General features: G+C 39.6%; 1 protein-coding gene across 2 annotated transcripts in view; it reads left to right on the top strand.

Moving 5' to 3' along the window:
- The window catches only part of Chi (LIM domain-binding protein 2 Chi), a 362970-nt gene that overhangs the window by 166820 nt on the left and 175121 nt on the right, over nt 1-21029 (top strand). For both annotated transcript variants that reach the window (XM_071679453.1, XM_071679454.1), the window contains exon 6: nt 1891-2014. In XM_071679453.1, the coding sequence (XP_071535554.1) occupies nt 1891-2014 (124 nt within the window). The remainder of the gene's footprint in view (nt 1-1890; nt 2015-21029) is intronic.

Genomic DNA, 21029 nt, shown 5'->3' with positions numbered 1-21029 from the left:
ACAGCCTACATTGGATTTCCTCTCTCTTATGTTTGGCTATTGAAGAGGATTACCATCTTCAGTGTAAGCAATGAAGTACCACAGCCAAGACTGCTTAGCCCGCCAACAGCTTGTAACTAAATTCATGTTACCTGTGGAAGGATTCCTAGGTGCTTTGATAGGGTTTTGTCATATCAGAACATGGTACTTTACTTGAAGGAATGAGAAACCTTTGTTAGTACTTGGATTCATGTCCATGTTTGGGGGCAAGAATTTCACAACTGGTTTGGAGACCTGTTAGGATTTGCTGACCAAAGTTTTATGATAGGGCACATGTTTTGACTAAATATTCCTTAGGTAATATGTTTTTTATGGCTTATTACTTGCAAAAAGATCAAATAGCAAGGTATTTTTTTATATGTTGAAGGCTTCAGTCACAGACAAAAGTCCACATCAAGGCCGGGCATTAATTGAAATAGAGAATTTTGAAATGGAAAAAGAAAAGACAAGGGAAAGTATTTATGAATTTTTAAGGCCATGAAAGACCTCTCTTTTGAAAAGTGCCAGGTCATAGGTATTTGGAAAGACATGAGAAGGTAGAGAATCCCAAAGCTTCAACTTGTAGGGAAAGAAGCAGATATCAAAATGCTCCACCCTCGAGTTACTGATGGCCATGCAGTGATCATGTGATGAAGCAGCTTGCCGAGTATTGTGTGGTCTAGCTATTGGTGGGGGTACACAAGCACCCAGCTCTCAGGAGCGAAAACAAAAGTGCCAAGTGTCAAGTTTGGAAGTTAGCCCAGGACAGTTCATAAGTTAGATCGATTTTGACTCAACTCTGTCAAGTAAGGATACAGAGCTAGAATCACTCCTAATGTGAGAGCAGTATTTCATACAAGGACAAATCAATCTCTTGTATAAATGGCACAACTGTCCAGAAGAGAAAAAGTTTTGATATCTAAACAGGCCACCCAGTTTCTTAAAGGGGTTTCCAAGAAATAGTGGATGTTAAAGTAATACCGTTGAGTCAAGAGGTGGAATTACAGAACCATCAAAGGGAGAGGCAGGAGTCGTGAGTTTTTGTTAGAGAAATGGGTAGTTTGGGTCTTGGAGGCATTAAACTTAAGATTTTGTGTACCCCACTGAGATACCCTGTCTAAGTCTGAGATTATTGCATTGACTGTGTATCTCATCACAAGGTTTTATATTCCTTTGAAGATTGAACTGTGCTAGTACCTCAGAAAGAGATGAGTTTCATAGACAGCTCTTTCTGGGAGAAAGTTAACCTGGAGATGTGTTTCCTTGTGTTTGTCACTACCATTGATTTTCTTGGAGATTAATTCCTCCTCCTTTGTCAATTATTTGGATAATACTTCATGAAAGATAAGGGCAAGAAGGGGAGTTTGTTTAAAAGTCAGCATTAAGCCTGTGAAAAACTTGTTATATACCCAAGCTCCTGCTGATTCTCATCTCACTACCTCACTCATCTTCTGACAAACTTTTTGAGAACAAGATTGGTGTAGTAGGGACAAGATTGGAGGTGTGATGTCACAGCTAACCAAGTTAGGCAGATGGAGTTTTTCCATCCAACATGATTGGCATAATTATTCATATCTCACCCTCGCCTATGGTAACATGATGGCTTGGAAAAGAACATGAAAGGTGTGTTAAGTGATGAGTTCAGCTGAAAAACATGGTTTTCACAAGATCAGAATCAACTAACTGGTGCTATTGTAAATCTTTTGGAAATTATTATTTACCATCTTGTACTCAAAAGCTTTACTTACATACCAATTAAAGCCCTGGTGTTCATTCATAACGTTTCATTTATAACATTTATAACATTTTTCTTTGATAAATTACTTAAATTTTTTACTTTTTTTTTTACCTTTTTCCTGTTCTCTTTGACAGTTATGCGTGATTTTGGAGCCTATGCAGGAGCTCATGTCACGCCACAAAGCATATGCACTCTCGCCCAGAGATTGCCTCAAGACTACACTGTTCCAGAAATGGCAAAGAATGGTTGCACCACCGGGTAGGTTATTGTTTCTTAGTATGATAGAATATTAGTAAATTGACCCACATATTTTCAACGTTGTATTTATTCATAAATAAGAATCAAGGTGTGATGGCATTTGGTGAGCATTAGGGAAGAGGAATGAGTATTTTGCTTTACACAAGTTTTCAGTAATGTAAGGTACATACAGTACAATATTTCAATAATTCATTTTATATGCACAGCTAATAGATTCAAACCATTGGTCAGTGCCAAGGTTGCAGAGCTCATGAGCATTTTACTTTGGATCATTGAACTATGATACATCTTGTGGATACTACATAAGCATTTGTGCCTTGGACCATTGCGCTTTAGTTTCTTGTCAGTGCATAAGGAATATGGGCTCAAATTTTGTCTTTGGCGCATGAGAATTTAGTAATATTCTCTAGAAAATTATTGAAGACCTCTTAACATGACACCATATACCTTCAGTATAAAGGTTAGCATTGCCAGACAAAGAAACTGTGAATGTTGTAAACTGTGTTTTGAAACCACTTTCCACTTACATACTTTACTAGATTTAACCACTTCATTTCATCATTCATATTGCAAGTACTTGAAATATTTATCTTATATTAGTAATCTTCTCTAATGTATTAACTTTTTAAAAGGGGATCAAAAAATGGGCCAATTGAAGATTTTCCATCTACTGTGACTGTCTTGCTGGGACAGGAAAGGCAAGGTGGCTTGAAAAAGATGTTAGAATGTAATTTAATGATTTATATGGAATCTGAATACTAAGAAAATGGCAAAGTTATATATATTATACAAAGAAAGAGTGAAATTGATTGTAGAAAATGATTGCATAAAAGTTTTTGGGAAAAATCACTGTACAAAGATTAATTCAAATGACTGAAAACATACACTATTACTAATGACTGATACCAAGTATGAAATGGATAACCAGAATATAAGTCTGTTCACTCACACTGTGATTATGTAGGACTAGAAAAATTCAAATAGATTTTTTTTTAAGAATGTTCCATTAGTCATCTGAAGCATAATGGAATATAGAATGATTGATTTGGTTTTTGAAATACTTTGTAAACATTTGAATGTGCACACACCTAACTTTGTGAACATTTGAATGCACACACACACACACACACACACACACACAGAGCAGAGTGAGAAAGAGCTTAGAAAAGAGGAAAATAGAAACTTGGAAAAAAAATATTGTGAACAAGGCACTTTGAGAAGACTATTGTGGACAAGGCATGTGAAAATCCAAAACATTTAATGAATTTATCAGAAGTCACTAAGGAGCAGTTAGCTAAGCTAAGGGATTCAGAAGGGAAAATTATAGAGGATGATGTAAGGATATGTGAGGAACTGAAAAACAAGTTCAAAAATGTTTTCACAAGGGAGGTTAATATAGCCCCAACACCAATGAGATGGGATGGGGAGAAGGCTCCAGAAATTGTTAGATATATAGAAAAGACATTAGCAAATTTCTTAAAAGTCTTGACCAATACAGAGCTCAGAGTCCTGATGAAACTTCACCTGATGTGCTCTTGAAATGCTGTTTAAGGTGTTGCTGGAGAAAGGCAAAATGCTAAGGGAGTGGAAAAGAGCATATGTCATACCTATCTATAAGAAAGGAGAACAGTGAGAGGCACTGAACTACGGAGAAGCCTCCTTGACGTGTGGTCTGTAAGGTACTGGAAAATTTAATCAGAAAGCAGTTGAGTGACTTTCTACTAAGAAGAAATTATGTAAGTGAAAGGGAACATAGTTTTAGGGAAAGGATGTTATGTATAATGAACCACTTAGATTTCTATAAGTGAGTGAGTTCTACCTTAGATAAGAGGGAAGGCTGGGTAGAATGTTCATATCTTGAATGCCAGGAAGCATTTGACACAACCACATGGGAGGCTGATTAAGAAGCTGGAATACCATGCAGGAATATAGGAGAAACTCCTCCATTGACTTGATTATGTTAGTAAAGGGGAACAAAGGACTCATGTCAGAGGAGCCTTATAATGGGTAGTAAAGGGGAACAAAGGACTTATGTCAGAGGAGCCTTATAATGGGTGGAGGTTACCGTTGGAGTGCCCCAAGGTTCTGTCTTGGGACCATTACTGTTCTTAATTCATGTGAGTGACTTGCCTGAAATTATAGACTCTTACCTGAATATGTGTGCTGATTTACAAAAGTCATGAGAGAAGTGAAAAGCAAGGATGATTTAATTAGCTTACAATGGGCTATAAACAAGCTTCAAAATGGATCTGATACATGGTTAATGAAATTCACCCTAAGCAAATAGAAAGTAATGATAATAGATCAAAGTTAGAGAAGGCTTCAGTGTGATTATTATATAGCAGAAAATGATTTCTACGATTCTGTGTGAGAAGGACTTAGGAATCAACGTCATCCCTCACCTGTCATTAGAGGCCCACATTAGGAAAATAGTAAAGGGAATAGACTGTCATCTGGCAAATATCAGAACAACTCTCAAGTATATGAATAAGGAAATGTCTAGTGAGCTGTTCACATTTTGCATAAGGCCAAAACTAGAATATGCTTTCCAAGTTTGGTCACAGCGCTTAGAGAAGCACATTTTTCTCATAAAGGGGGTCCAAAGGAGAATTAAGAGAGCAAAGTTAAAAGGAAAGACTATGGGCTTTGAGTCTGCTCACCTTGGAAGGGAGTAGAGTTAGAGGTAACCTGACACATAATCTGTGAGTTTTTAAAATATAAGTGATGAAGACAATGAAATTTTTTTGAGAGATGAAGGGACAGAGCAATCAGAAGACATGACGTGAAATTAAGAAAGAAACTTGTGGAAAAAGATGTAAAGAAATTTTTTATAGTGTGAGAGAAGGATGAATGTAATAGTATAACTGAGGATATGGTTAATGCAGACAGCTTACATGAATTCAAAAAGTTACGTGATTATAGAGAATATTGAAGAGATGAAGCCCAACAAGTATAAAACTCCCTCCCCTTACAATGCAAACAAGTATTTCCACACTCAGGCAGGTCAAGATAAGGTGGAATTCATTGGGGTATTCATCAGATGTGACAGACCAGGTGAAAGGAGGGAGAAAAGCAAGGAATATGGTCAGATGGTAAAAATTATGGGAGACTCCAAATGAGGCAAGAGGCCAAAGCTTTACCAACACCTCAGAGAGGGCAGGAGTGTCAGATGATGGTACTCTCAGACTGAAAGTAATGTATGCTAATGCTTATGGCTTTATAGTATATGTTAAAGAACTGGAATTTAAGGAATGCACAAAGGAAAAAGCACCTGATATTGTTGGAGTTGTAGAAACAAAGCTGTCAAGAGGGTTATGCAATAGCAAGAACGGAATGAGAGGACAGAGGAGGAGAATTGGCTCTTCCTAAACGAAATAGCCTTGAGTTGTAAAAAATAGTGGAAGATGGCGCATTCAGACTACATGATAGGTAGAGTAAGTGTCGGTAAAAAGTGCAGTTATATTATTATGTAATATCCGAAGGATTCTTATGTTGCAGAATAAATATGCAGTGATAACAATGAAAGAACAGTCAGAATGGTACATAAAACAGTAAAGTATGCACTTCTCAGAGAAAGTAAAGTACTAATAGTAGGGCATTTCAGTTATAAAGAGATACAGTGGAAGAATTTGAATTCACATGATGAGAAAGTTATGGAGGCCCAAGTTCTTAAGAGTTTATACTGAAAAATTTCATATACCAGCATGTCAGTGAACTCACTAGGACAAGAATGACTAATGCACCATCATTACTTGATCTTATCTTTTTACATAATAGCATGGATGTTAAGAATATCATATATGATACATCAATTAGAAAAGTGATCATGGAATGCTTAAGTTTGATCATGTAGTAAAAGAGGAGATGAAAAAAGATTTAAAGATGAGGTACACTGATGGAAGCTACACAGAACTCAACAGTTTTTGTTGTAACTTAAATAGGGAAAGTTCAGGTGCCAGGAACCAGGGTTTTGTGGCAAAATGTTCTGTGCTTCGAGATACGCATTTGAGAAGATTTAGGTAACTTCACCCAGCCAGCATTTTCAAGGTATAAGAGAGGAAGGAAGGAATGAGTATAGCAGGAAGACAAGAGAGTGAAAGAAACTTTGAAAAGAATATTGTGGGCAAGTTAAGAGAAAATTTAAAACTTTTACACAGATTCATCAGGACTAAATTGTCTATTAAAGAGCAGTTAATCAGAGTAAAGAATTCAGAGGGAAGAATTGTAGAGGATGACGTAAGGATATATAAGTTCTGAATAACAAGTTCAAAAGTGTTTTTATGGTAGAGGACACTATAACCCCAACCTCAGTGAGATAAGATGGGGAGGAGACTTTAGATATCAATGAGTTTCTGGGAAAGATAGTAAGAGAATACTAAAGGGTCCTGGTGAAATTTCGCCATGAGTGCAGGAAATGTGTGCAGATACACTAGACAGACCTACAGAAATACTGTTCAAAAAATCACTAGAGAAGTTCAAAGTGCCAAGGGAGTGGAAAAGGGCAAACATCATACTCATTAGGAGAAAGGAAGCTGGGAAAAGGCACTCACCTGAGTGCCAGTTGCCCTGATAAGTGTTGTTTGTAAGATACTGGAAAAGATAATCACAAAATAAATTGTGACTTTCTAGAGGAAAAAATGACCTTAATAAGAGGCAACACTGTTTTAGGGAGAGACCATGTGAAATGAACCTGTCAAGTATGTACAAAAGAAGACTGGGTGGATAGTTTGTCTTTGGACTGCCAGACAACATTTGATAGTGTTAAGACAAGGAAATGAATGGACTGTTTGTTAATACAGGGAGAAATATGGACTCTTGAGACAAGGAAAGGAATGAACTCCATTTTAAAGCAGGGACAGAAATGGTAGGCTGATTAAGAAACTGGATTACCAAGTAGGAATAAGTGGAAACTCTTCCATTGGATAGAGGATTATCTTAGTGGAAGGGAACACAGGACATGTCAGAGAAGCCTTCTTCAAGTGGATGGAGATCACCAATGGTGAGCCATAGGGTTCTATTTTGGGACTGCTGTTCTTAGTGATCTAGGTAAGTGAATGACTTGCCTGAAGGTTTACAAATGATACAAAGGTCAAGAAGGAAGTGAAAAGTGAGGAGGATTCCACCATCTTACAAGGGAACCAAAAGAGACTCTAAAGCTGGTCTGATATATTGTTGACTAAATTCGACCTGAGCTAATGGAAAGTAATGCAGATATGATAGAGAAAAAAAAGCTTCAATGTGAATATTATGTAGCCTAAGTATGACTATTATCTTAAAGAAAATAAGCTTCAGGATTCTGTTTGTTAAAAGGACTTGGGAGTCAACATCATCCCCAACCTGTTACCAAAATCCCATAGTAAGAGAAAGGTTAAGGAGGCAAACTATCTGCTGGTAAATATTAGAATAGCTTTCAAGTAAATGGATGAGGAAAGATTTAGAAAGCTGTTCAAATCCTAAATAAGGCCAAAAGTAGAATATGCTTCTCTGATTCGGGCACCACTCCTAAAGAACCACAGAAAGCTAATAGAGAAGGTCTAGAGGAGGACAACAGAGATGGTATCAGAATTAAGAAAGCTGAGTTACACATGTAAGCAAAGGCTAGAAGACTTGAATTTGCCCACCTTAGGAGAGAGAAGAGTCGGGGTAATTTGATCAACCTTTCAAGTTTTTAAACCAGCATGATTATGTAGACAACAAACAGTTGTTTAGAAGATTAAGGGATATGATAACCAGAGAACATAGCAAGAAATTAAGCAAGATATTTGTAAAGAAAAGATGTAAAAAAGTACTTTATTAGCGTAAGAGTAGTTGATGAATGAAATAAAATGACAAGATATGTTTAATGCAGACAGCATGTACAGATATATGTAGTTGTTTGATTTTAGAGAATACTCCAGAGATGGGGCCCCATGAGTGTATAACTCCCTCCCTGTATAGTATGTGTAGGTAATTACAATGAACTTGTGGTGGGAGTGTGTTCCTGTTTCCAAAAGTTTTATTTCTCCCTGGGAAACCTGAGGGCTACATAACTTGTTTCTTGGTTGTTTTATCATTGTTATACAGATGTTCTTTCATTTCCTTAGTAAGGAATAGTTTTTCATGTTAAGTATTTCACTATTAGATGTGCTGTAGGTTTTTAGGAGGCTAATCTTATGAGACCATGAGGGTAAAATAATAATGTTTTTTCTTTGATTATATAGTTATGAATCTTTTCTTATTTCCAATCCATCATTTTTCTGTTAGTTCATTTGAATGCAGTAGGAAATTTGGTATTATTTTTGTATTTTTGGCTATTTTTGGAGTTTAATCATACTAAGGGGTTGAGATTAGTACCCAACTCCCACCTACCTTTGTTTCAATTTGGTAGATTGAATTTTCCATATATACACAGTTCTCTTTTGTATGTTCATACATAATTCATGAATTTAAGTCATGTATGTATTCAGAAAAATGTTGAAGAAAATATGTGAAATAATTAGAAGCTTTTCTGAGCTTTATCGTTCATTTTCAGTTGTAAACATTCAACATATAATTGATGACATATGATAAATCGCATTTTTCATATATTTTTTTTACACGTCTCTTTATTTTGCTCTTAATGCTTTGATTGATAATTATCTTCATTCATTACATGTTATTATACTTAATTGCCGTCTCCCGCGTTAGAAAAGTAGTGCAAGGAAACAGACGAAAGAATAGCCCAACCCACCCACATACACATGTATATACATAAACGCCCACGCACACACATATATATATACCTATACATTTCAACATATACATACATATTTATACACAGACATACATATATACACATAATTACTGCCTTCATCCATTCCCGTCGCCACCCAGCCACACATGAAATAGCACACTCACACACACACACACACACACACACACACGTTAGGTAGTGCTAGGAAAAGACAAAAAAGGCCACATTCGTTCACACTCAGTCTCTAACTGTCATGTGTAATACACATGAACCACAGCTCCCTCTCCACATCCAGGCCCCACACAACTTTCCATGGTTTACCTAAGACATTTCGCATGCCCTGGTTCAATCTATTGATAGCACGTCGACCCCGGTATACCACATCATTCCAATTCACTCTATTCCTTGCATGCCTTTCACCTTTCTGTATGTTCAGGCCCTGATCGCTCCAAATCTTTTTCACTCCATCCTTCCACCTCCAGTTTGGTCTCTTGCTTCTCCTTGTTCCCTCTACCTCCGACACACATATATCCTCTTTGTCAGTCTTTCCTCACTCATTCTTTCCATGTGACCAAACCATTTCAACACCCCCTCTTTTGCTCTCTCAACCACACTCTCTTTATAACCACACATCTCTCTTACCCTTTCATTACTTACTCAATCAAACCACCTCACACCACATATTGTCCTCAAACATCTCATTTCCAACACCTCCACCCTCCTCCGCACACCCCTATCTATAGCCCATGCCTCGCAACCATATAACGTCATTGGAACCACTATTCCTTCAAACATACCCATTTTTGCTCTCCGAGATAACGTTCTCACCCTCCACACATTCTTAAATGCTCCCAGAACCTTCACCCCTTCCCCCACCATGTGACTCACTTTTGCTTCCATGGTTCCATCTGTTGCCAGATCCACTTCCAGATATCTAAAACATTTCACTTCCTGCAGTTTTTCTCCATTCAAACTTACCTCCCAAGTAACTTGTCCCTCAACCCTACTGAACCTAATAACCTTGCTCTTATTCACATTTACACTCAGCTTCTTCTTTCACACACTTTACCAAACTCAGTCACCAACTTCTGAGGTTTCTCACCCAAATCAGCCACTAGCACTGTATCATCAGCAAACAACAACTGACTCTTTCCCCAAGTCCTCTTATCCACAACAGAGTGCATATTTGCCCATATCTCCAAAACTTGTACATTTACCTCCCTAACCACCCCATCCATAAACAAATTAAACAACCATGGAGACATCATGCACCCCTGCCACAAACCGATATTTACTGGGAACCAGTCACTTTCCTCTCTTCCTACTCATACACATGCCTTACATCCATGGTAAAAACTTTTCACTGCTTTTAGCAACTTACCTCCCACATCATATATACTCTTAATACCTTCCACAAAGCATCTCTATCAACCCTATCGTATGCCTTCTCCAGATCCATAAATACTGCATATAAATCCATCTGTTTTTCTAAGTATTTTTCACATACATTCTTCAAAGCAAACACTTAATCCACACATCCTCTACCACTTCTGAAACCACACTGCTCTTCCCCAGCTTGATGCTCTGTACATGCCTTTACCCTCTCAATCAATACCCTCCCGTATAATTTCCCAGGAATACTCAACAAACTTATACCTCACCTCTGTAATATGAACACTCACCTTTATCCCTTTTGCCTTTGTACATTGGCACTATGCATGTATTCCGCCAATCCTCAGGTACTTCACCATGGTCCATACATACATTGAATATCCTTACCAACCAATCAACAACACAGTCACCCCCCTTTTTGATAAATTCCACTGCCATACCATCCAAACCCGCTGCCTTGCCTGCTTTCATCTTCCTCAAGGCTTTCACTACCTCTTCTCTGTTTACCAAACCATTCTCCTTGACCCTCTCACTTCATACACCACCTTGACCAAAACACCCTACATCTGCCACTCTATCATCAGACACATTCAACAAACCTTCAAAATACTCACTTCATCTTCATATTCAGAAAAATATAGAAAAAAGTAGGTGAAATTAATGAAATGTTTGACATGCATTAACAGTCATCTTCAGTTCAAACCATTCAAGATATGATTTACGAAATGATTGGGTGCATTGTCTTTTTTGTATATTTCCTCAGTTCTCTTTAGTTGGTTCTAACTCTTCTAACCCAATGCATGAATTGATAATCATCTATATATTAAACAAGAATATGGGAGAAAACAATAAACTAAATAAAAGTCATACTTGTAATCATGTTGTGTACCATCATAGCTGGCCATGTAAATTTGGTAGTTTATTGCACGCTCTTAAGATAATAGGAAAATTGAATTGCAGTGTGTAAGATATCATGACACCAGTGTATAGGGATATGGAAATATTAGATCTACTAAAAACATAGACCAAAACTGAAATATGCTTAGGTTCATAGGTTCTGTTGACTTGTAGAAGTTTATTGTTCATTGTAACTAGCCTTTACGAATAATAGATAAGAACAAAGAATAGGTTTCTCAACTTGTTTTCAGTGAGTATTTGAGTGACCGGCAATGAATGGTGGGACAGGTATTTCCTTGCAGTTCAGCAGACAATTCTGATTACAGCACAAGAGGACTGTATAAAAAGTAGATAGTGATATGTGGTTTGTTTGCAGAAATAAACATGTTATAATTTAGTGTGCTCTAAATGCTGTTGAACAATTCATTATGTCAGTTTTTGGTATTTATTATATATTCATTATACTTAATCACTGTTTTCCACGTCAGTTAGGTAGTTTCAGGAAACAGACGAAGAATGACCCATCCACTCATCTACACATACATATTTATAAACGTCCATATACACACATATACATACATATACATATCAACATATACATACACATACAGAGACTTATATATATATATATATATATATATATATATATATATATATATATATATATATATATATATATATATATATATTTATATATTTATTTATTATACTTTGTCGCTGTCTCCCGCGTTTGCGAGGTAGCGCAAGGAAACAGACGAAAGAAATGGCCCAACCCCCCCCCCCTACACATGTATATACATACGTCCACACACGCAAATATACATACCTACACAGCTTTCCATGGTTCACCCCAGACGCTTCACATGCCTTGATTCAATCCACTGACAGCACGTCAACCCCGGTATACCACATCGCTCCAATTCACTCTATTCCTTGCCCTCCTTTCACCCTCCTGCATGTTCAGGCCCCGATCACACAAAGTCTTTTTCACTCCATCTTTCCACCTCCAATTTGGTCTCCCTCTTCTCCTCGTTCCCTCCACCTCCGACACATATATCCTCTTGGTCAATCTTTCCTCACTCATTCTCTCCATGTGCCCAAACCACTTCAAAACACCCTCTTCTGCTGTCTCAACCACGCTCTTTTTATTTCCACACATCTCTCTTACCCTTACGTTACTCACTCGATCAAACCACCTCACACCACACATTGTCCTCAAACATCTCATTTCCAGCACATCCATCCTCCTGCGCACAACTCTATCCATAGCCCACGCCTCGCAACCATACAACATTGTTGGAACCACTATTCCTTCAAACATACCCATTTTTGCTTTCCGAGATAATGTTCTCGACTTCCACACATTCTTCAAGGCCCCCAGAATTTTCGCCCCCTCCCCCACCCTATGATCCACTTCCGCTTCCATGTTTCCATCCGCTGCCAGATCCACTCCCAGATATCTAAAACACTTCACTTCCTCCAGTTTTTCTCCATTCAAACTCACCTCCCAATTGACTTGACCCTCAACCCTACTGTACCTAATAACCTTGCTCTTATTCACATTTACTCTTAACTTTCTTCTTCCACACACTTTACCAAACTCAGTCACCAGCTTCTGCAGTTTCTCACATGAATCAGCCACCAGCGCTGTATCATCAGCGAACAACAACTGACTCACTTCCCAAGCTCTCTCATCCCCAACAGACTTCATACTTGCCCCTCTTTCCAAAACTCTTGCATTTACCTCCCTAACAACCCCATCCATAAACAAATTAAACAACCATGGAAACATCACACACCCCTGCCACAAACCTACATTCACTGAGAACCAATCACTTTCCTCTCTTCCTACACGTACACATGCCTTACATCCTCGATAAAAACTTTTCACTGCTTCTAACAACTTTCCTCCCACACCATATATTCTTAATACCTTCCACAGAGCATCTCTATCAACTCTATCATATGCCTTCTCCAGATCCATAAATGCTACATACAAATCCATTTGCTTTTCTAAGTATTTCTCACATACATTCTTCAAAGCAAACACCTGATCCACACATCCTCTACCACTTCTGAAACCACACTGCTCTTCCCCAATCTGATGCTCTGTACATGCCTTCACCCTCTCAATCAATACCCTCCCATATAATTTACCAGGAATACTCAACAAACTTATACCTCTGTAATTTGAGCACTCACTCTTATGTATATATGTATGTGTGTGTGTGTGTGTGTGTATATGTGCGTATGTATGTGTATGTGTGTGTATGTGTATATGTATATATATATGTATATTATCCCTGGGGATAGGGGTGAAAGAATACTTCCCACGTATTCCTCGCGTGTCGTAGAAAGCGACTAGAGGGGACGGGAGCGGGGGGCCAGAAATCCTCCCCTCCTTGTATTAACTTTCTAAAATGGGAAACAGAAGAAGGAGTCACGCGGGGAGTGCTCATCCTCCTCGAAGGCTCAGAGTGGGGTGTCTAAATGTGTGTGGATGTAACCAAGATGTGAAAAAAGGAGAGATAGGTAGTATGTTTGAGGAAAGGAACCTGGATGTTTTGGCTCTGAGTGAAACGAAGCTCAAGGGTAAAGGGGAAGAGTGGTTTGGGAATGTCTGGGGAGTAAAGTCAGGGGTTAGTGAGAGGACAAGAGCAAGAGAAGGAGTAGCAATACTCCTGAAACAGGAGTTGTGGGAGTATGTGATAGAATGTAAGAAAGTAAATTCTCGATTAATATGGGTAAAACTGAAAGTTGATGGAGAGAGGTGGGTGATTATTGGTGCATATGCACCCGGGCATGAGAAGAAAGATCATGAGAGGCAAGTGTTTTGGGAGCAGCTGAATGAGTGTGTTAGTGGTTTTGATGCACGAGACCGGGTTATAGTGATGGGTGATTTGAATGCAAAGGTGAGTAATGTGGCAGTTGAGGGAATAATTGTAATACATGGGGTGTTCAGTGTTGTAAATGGAAATGGTGAAGAGCTTGTAGATTTATGTGCTGAAAAAGGACTGATGATTGGGGATACCTGGTTTAAAAAGCGCGATATACATAAGTATACTTATGTAAGTAGGAGAGATGGCCAGAGAGCGTTATTGGATTACGTGTTAATTGACAGGCGCGCGAAAGAGAGACTTTTGGATGTTAATGTGCTGAGAGGTGTAACTGGAGGGATGTCTGATCATTATCTTGTGGAGGCTTAGGTGAAGATTTGTATGGGTTTTCAGAAAAGAAGAGTGAATGTTGGGGTGAAGAGGGTGGTGAGAGTAAGTGAGCTTGGGAAGGAGACCTGTGTGAGGAAGTACCAGGAGAGACTGAGTACAGAATGGAAAAAGGTGAGAGCAATGGAAGTAAGGGGAGTGGGGGAGGAATGGGATGTATTTAGGGAATCAGTGATGGATTGCGCAAAAGATGCTTGTGGCATGAGAAGAGTGGGAGGTGGGTTGATTAGAAAGGGTAGTGAGTGGTGGGATGAAGAAGTAAGAGGATTAGTGAAAGAGAAGAGAGAGGCATTTGGACGAGTTTTGCAGGGAAAAAATGCAATTGAGTGGGAAATGTATAAAAGAAAGAGACAGGAGGTCAAGAGAAAGGTGCAAGAGGTGAAAAAAAGGGCAAATGAGAGTTGGGGTGAGAGAGTATCATTAAATTTTAGGGAGAATAAAAAGATGTTCTGGAAGGAGGTAAATAAAGTGCGTAAGACAAGGGAGCAAATGGGAACTTCAGTGAAGGGCGCAAATGGGGAGGTGATAACAAGTAGTGGTGATGTGAGAAGGAGATGGAGTGAGTATTTTGAAGGTTTGTTGAATGTGTTTGATGATAGAGTGGCAGATATAGGGTGTTTTGGTCGAGGTGGTGTGCAAAGTGAGAGGGTTAGGGAAAATGATTTGGTAAACAGAGAAGAGGTAGTAAAAGCTTTGCGGAAGATGAAAGCCGGCAAGGCAGCAGGTTTGGATGGTATTGCAGTGGAATTTATTAAAAAAGGGGGTGACTGTATTGTTGACTGGTTGGTAAGGTTATTTAATGTATGTATGACTCATGGTGAGGTGCCTGAAGATTGGCGGAATGCATGCATAGTGCCATTGTACAAAGGCAAAGGGGATAAGAGTGAGTGCTCAAATTACAGAGGTATAAGTTTGTTGAGTATTCCTGGTAAATTATATGGGAGGGTATTGATTGAGAGGGTGAAGGCATGTACAGAGCATCAGATTGGGGAAGAGCAGTGTGGTTTCAGAAGTGGTAGAGGATGTGTGGATCAGGTGTTTGCTTTGAAGAATGTATGTGAGAAATACTTAGAAAAGCAAATGGATTTGTATGTAGCATTTATGGATCTGGAGAAGGCATATGATAGAGTTGATAGAGATGCTCTGTGGAAGGTATTAAGAATATATATTGTGGGAGGAAAGTTGTTAGAAGCAGTGAAAAGTTTTTATCGAGGATGTAAGGCATGTGTATGTAGGAAGAGAGGAAAGTGATTGGTTCTCAGTGAATGTAGGTTTGCGGCAGGGGTGTGTGATGTCTCCATGGTTGTTTAATTTGTTTATGGATGGGGTTGTTAGGGAGGTAAATGCAAGAGTTTTGGAAAGAGGGGCAAGTATGAAGTCTGTTGTGGATGAGAGAGCTTGGGAAGTGAGTCAGTTGTTGTTCGCTGATGATACAGCGCTGGTGGCTGATTCATGTGAGAAACTGCAGAAGCTGGTGACTGAGTTTGGAAAAGTGTGTGGAAGAAGAAAGTTAAGAGTAAATGTGAATAAGAGCAAGGTTATTAGGTACAGTAGGGTTGAGGGTCAAGTCAATTGGGAGGTGAGTTTGAATGGAGAAAAACTGGAGGAAGTGAAGTGTTTTAGATATCTGGGAGTGGATCTGTCAGCGGATGGAACCATGGAAGCGGAAGTGGATCATAGGGTGGGGGAGGGGGCGAAAATCCTGGGGGCCTTGAAGAATGTGTGGAAGTCGAGAACATTATCTCGGAAAGCAAAAATGGGTATGTTTGAAGGAATAGTGGTTCCAACAATGTTGTATGGTTGCGAGGCGTGGGCTATGGATAGAGTTGTGCGCAGGAGGATGGATGTGCTGGAAATGAGATGTTTGAGGACAATGTGTGGTGTGAGGTGGTTTGATCGAGTGAGTAACGTAAGGGTAAGAGAGATGTGTGGAAATAAAAAGAGCGTGGTTGAGAGAGCAGAAGAGGGTGTTTTGAAGTGGTTTGGGCACATGGAGAGGATGAGTGAGGAAAGATTGACCAAGAGGATATATGTGTCGGAGGTGGAGGGAACAAGGAGAAGAGGGAGACCAAATTGGAGGTGGAAAGATGGAGTGAAAAAGATTTTGTGTGATCGGGGCCTGAACATGCAGGAGGGTGAAAGGAGGGCAAGGAATAGAGTGAATTGGAGCGATGTATACCGGGGTTGACGTGCTGTCAGTGGATTGAAGCAGGGCATGTGAAGCGTCTGGGGTAAACCATGGAAAGCTGTTTAGTTATGTATATTTGCGTGTGTGGACGTATGTATATACATGTGTATGGGGGGGGTTGGGCCATTTCTTTCGTCTGTTTCCTTGCGCTACCTCGCAAACGCGGGAGACAGCGACAAAGTATAATAAAAAAAAAAAATATATATATATATATATATATATATATATATATATATATATATATATATATATATATATATATATATATTATTTAATTTTGCTTTGTCACTCTCTCCCACGTTAGCGAGGTAGTGCAAGGAAACAGACGAAAGAATGGCCCAACCCGCCCACAATCACATGTATATACATACACGTCCACACACGCAAATATACATTCCTATACATCTCAATGTACACATATATATACACACACAGACACATACATATATACCCATGCACACAATTCACACTGTCTGCCTTTATTCATTCCCATCGCCACCTCGCCACACATGGAATACCATCCCCCTCCCCCCTCATGTGTGCAAGGTAGCGCTAGGAAAAGACAACAAAGGCCCCATTCGTTCACACTCAGTCTCTAGCTGTCATGCAATAATGCCCAAAACCACAAAAAAAAAGAAATATATATATATATATATATATATATATATATATTTTTTTTTTTTTTTCATACGATTCGCCATTTCCCGCATTTGCGAGGTAGCGTTAAGAACAGAGGACTGGGCCTTAGAGGGAAAATCCTCACCTGGCCCCCTTCTCTGTTCCTTCTTTTGGAAAATTAAAAAAAAAAAACGAAAGGGGAGGATTTCCAGCCACCCGCTCCCTCCCCTTTTAGTCGCCTTCTACGACACGCAGGGAATACGTGGGAAGTATTCTTTCTCCCCTATCCCCAGGGATATATATTTTTTTTTTTTTTTTTTTTTTTTTTTTTTTTTTTTTTGCCGCTGTCTCCCGCGTTTGCGAGGTAGCGCAAGGAAACAGACGAAAGAAATGGCCCAACCCACCCCATACACATGTATATACATACGTCCACACACGCAAATATACATACCTACACAGCTTTCCATGGTTTACCCCAGACGCTTCACATGCCTTGATTCAATCCACTGACAGCACGTCAACCCCGGTATACCACATCGCTCCAATTCACTCTATTCCTTGCCCTCCTTTCACCCTCCTGCATGTTCAGGCCCCGATCACACAAAATCTTTTTCACTCCATCTTTCCACCTCCAATTTGGTCTCCCTCTTCTCCTCGTTCCCTCCACCTCCGACACGTGTATCCTCTTGGTCAATCTTTCCTCACTCATTCTCTCCATGTGCCCAAACCATTTCAAAACACCCTCTTCTGCTCTCTCAACCACGCTCTTTTTATTTCCACACATCTCTCTTACCCTTACGTTACTTTCTCAATCAAACCACCTCACACCACACATTGTCCTCAGACATCTCATTTCCAGCACATCCATCCTTCTGCGCACAACTCTGTCCTTAGCCCACACCTCGCAACCATACAACATTGTTGGAACCACTATTCCTTCAAACATACCCATTTTTGCTTTCCGAGATAATGTTCTCGACTTCCACACATTCTTCAAGGCTCCCAGAATTTTCGCCCCCTCCCCCACCCTATGATCCACTTCTGCTTCCATTGTTCCATCCGCTGCCAGATCCACTCCCAGATATCTAAAACACTTCACTTCCTCCAGTTTTTCTCCATTCAAACTCACCTCCCAATTGACTTGACCCTCAACCCTACTGTACCTAATAACCTTGCTCTTATTCACATTTACTCTTATCTTTCTTCTTTCACACACTTTACCAAACTCAGTCACCAGCTTCTGCAGTTTCTCACATGAATCAGCCACCAGAGCTGTATCATCAGCGAACAACAACTGACTCACTTCCCAAGCTCTCTCATCCCCAACAGACTTCATACTTGCCCCTCTTTCCAAAACTCTTGCATTCACCTCCCTAACAACCCCATCCATAAACAAATTAAACAACCATGGAGACATCACACACCCCTGCCGCAAACCTACATTCACTGAGAACCAATCACTTTCCTCTCTTCCTACACGTACACATGCCTTACATCCTCGATAAAAACTTTTCACTGCTTCTAACAACTTGCCTCACACACCATATATTCTTAATACCTTCCACAGAGCATCTCTATCAACTCTATCATATGCCTTCTCCAGATCCATAAATGCTACATACAAATCCATTTGCTTTTCTAAGTATTTCTCACATATATTCTTCAAAGCAAACACCTGATCCACGCATCCTCTACCACTTCTGAAACCACACTGCTCTTCCCCAATCTGATACTCTGTACATGCCTTCACCCTCTCAATCAATACCCTCCCATATGATTTACCAGGAATACTCAACAAACTTATATCTCTGTAATTTGAGCACTCACTCTTATCCCCTTTGCCTTTGTACAATGGCACTATGCATGCATTCCGGCAATCCTCAGGCACCTCACCATGAGTCATACATACATTAAATAACCTTACCAACCAGTCAACAATACAGTCACCCCCTTTTTTAATAAATTCCACTGCAATACCATCCAAACCTGCTGCCTTGCCGGCTTTCATCTTCCGCAAAGCTTTTACTACCTCTTCTCTGTTTACCAAATCATTTTCCCTAACCCTCTCACTTTGCACACCACCTCGACCAAAACACCCTATATCTGCCACTCTATCATCAAACACATTCAACAAACCTTCAAAATACTCACTCCATCTCCTTCTCACATTACCACTACTTGTTATCACCTCCCCATTAGCGCCCTTCACCGAAGTTCCCATTTGCTCCCTTTCTTACTCACTTTATTTACCTCCTTCCAGAACATCTTTTTATTCTCCCTAAAATTTAATGATACTCTCTCACCCCAACTCTCATTTGCCCTCTTTTTCACCTCTTCCACATTTCTCTTGACCTCCTGTCTCTTTCTTTTATACATCTCCCACTCAATTGCATTTTTTCCTTGCAAGAATCGTCCAAATGCCTCTCTCTTCTCTTTCACTAATAATCTTACTTCTTCATCCCACCACTCACTACCCATTCTAATCAACCCACCTCCCATGCTTCTCATGCCACAAGCATCTTTTGCGCACTCTACCACTGATTCCCTAAATACATCCCATTCCTCCCCCACTCCCCTTACTTCCATTGTTCTCACCTTTTTCCATTCTGTACTCAGTCTCTCCTGGTACTTCCTCACACAAGTCTCCTTCCCAAGCTCACTTACTCTCACCACCCTCTTCATCTTCACCCCAACATTCACTCTTCTTTTCTGAAAACCCATACAAATCTTCACCTTAGCCTCCACAAGATAATGATCAGACATCCCTCCAGTTGCACCTCTCAGCACATTAACATCCAAAAGTCTCTCTTTCGCGCGCCTGTCAATTAACACGTAATCCAATAACGCTCTCTGGCCATCTCTCCTACTTACATACGTATACTTATGTATATCTCACTTTTTAAACCAGGTATTCCCAATCACCAGTCCTTTTTCAGCACATAAATCTACAAGCTCTTCGCCATTTCCATTTACAACACTGAACACCCCATGTATACCAATTATTCCCTCAACTGCCACATTACTCACCTTTGCATTCAAATCACCCATCACTATAACCCGGTCTTGTGCATCAAAACCACTAACACACTCATTCAGCTGCTCCCAAAACACTTGCCTCTCATGATCTTTCTTCTCATGCCCAAGTGCATATGCACCAATAATCACCCATCTCTCTCCATCAACTTTCAGTTTTACCCATATTAATCGAGAATTCACTTTCTTACATTCTATCACATACTCCCACAACTCCTGTTTCAGGAGTACTGCTACTCCTTCCCTTGCTCTTGTCCTCTCGCTAACCCCTGACTTTACTCCCAAGACATTCCCAAACCACTCTTCCCCTTTACCCTTGAGCTTCGTTTCACTCAGAACCAAAACACCCAGGTTCCTTTCCTCAAACATACTACCTATCTCTCCTTTTTTCGCATCTTGGTTACATCCACACACATTTAGACACCCCAGTCTGAGTCTACGAGGAGGATGAGCACTCCCCACGTGACTCCTTCTGTTTCCCATTTTTTAGAAAGTTAAAATACAAGGAGGAGAGGATTTCTGGCCCCCCACTCCCGTCCCCTATAATGTATATATATATACACATATATACATACATATACACACATACACCCACATACACACACATATATATGTATATATATATATACATATGAAAAATGTAAGAAATAATTTAGAAAACTGAAACTTCTAGCTTGAAATTAAATGAAAAATGAATATCACATAATGGTTCAACCTCTGGCTATCGAAAAGGGAAATGTATAATTTATTTACACAAACGTCAGTAGTCGTTTTCATCATGTGTGGCGAGGTGGTGATGGGAATGAATAAAGGCAGACAGTGTGAATTGTGTGCATGGGTATATATGAATGTGTCTGTGTGTGTATATATATGTGTACATTGAGATGTATAGGTATGTATATTTGCGTGTCTGGACGTGTATGTATATACATGTGTATGGGGTGGGTTGGG

This window comes from Panulirus ornatus, chromosome 2 (assembly GCF_036320965.1).
Source record: "Panulirus ornatus isolate Po-2019 chromosome 2, ASM3632096v1, whole genome shotgun sequence".
NCBI classification, from domain to species: Eukaryota; Metazoa; Arthropoda; class Malacostraca; order Decapoda; family Palinuridae; genus Panulirus; species Panulirus ornatus.
Note: the sequence above shows the minus strand (reverse complement) of the source record. Positions and strands in the feature narration are given on the sequence as shown.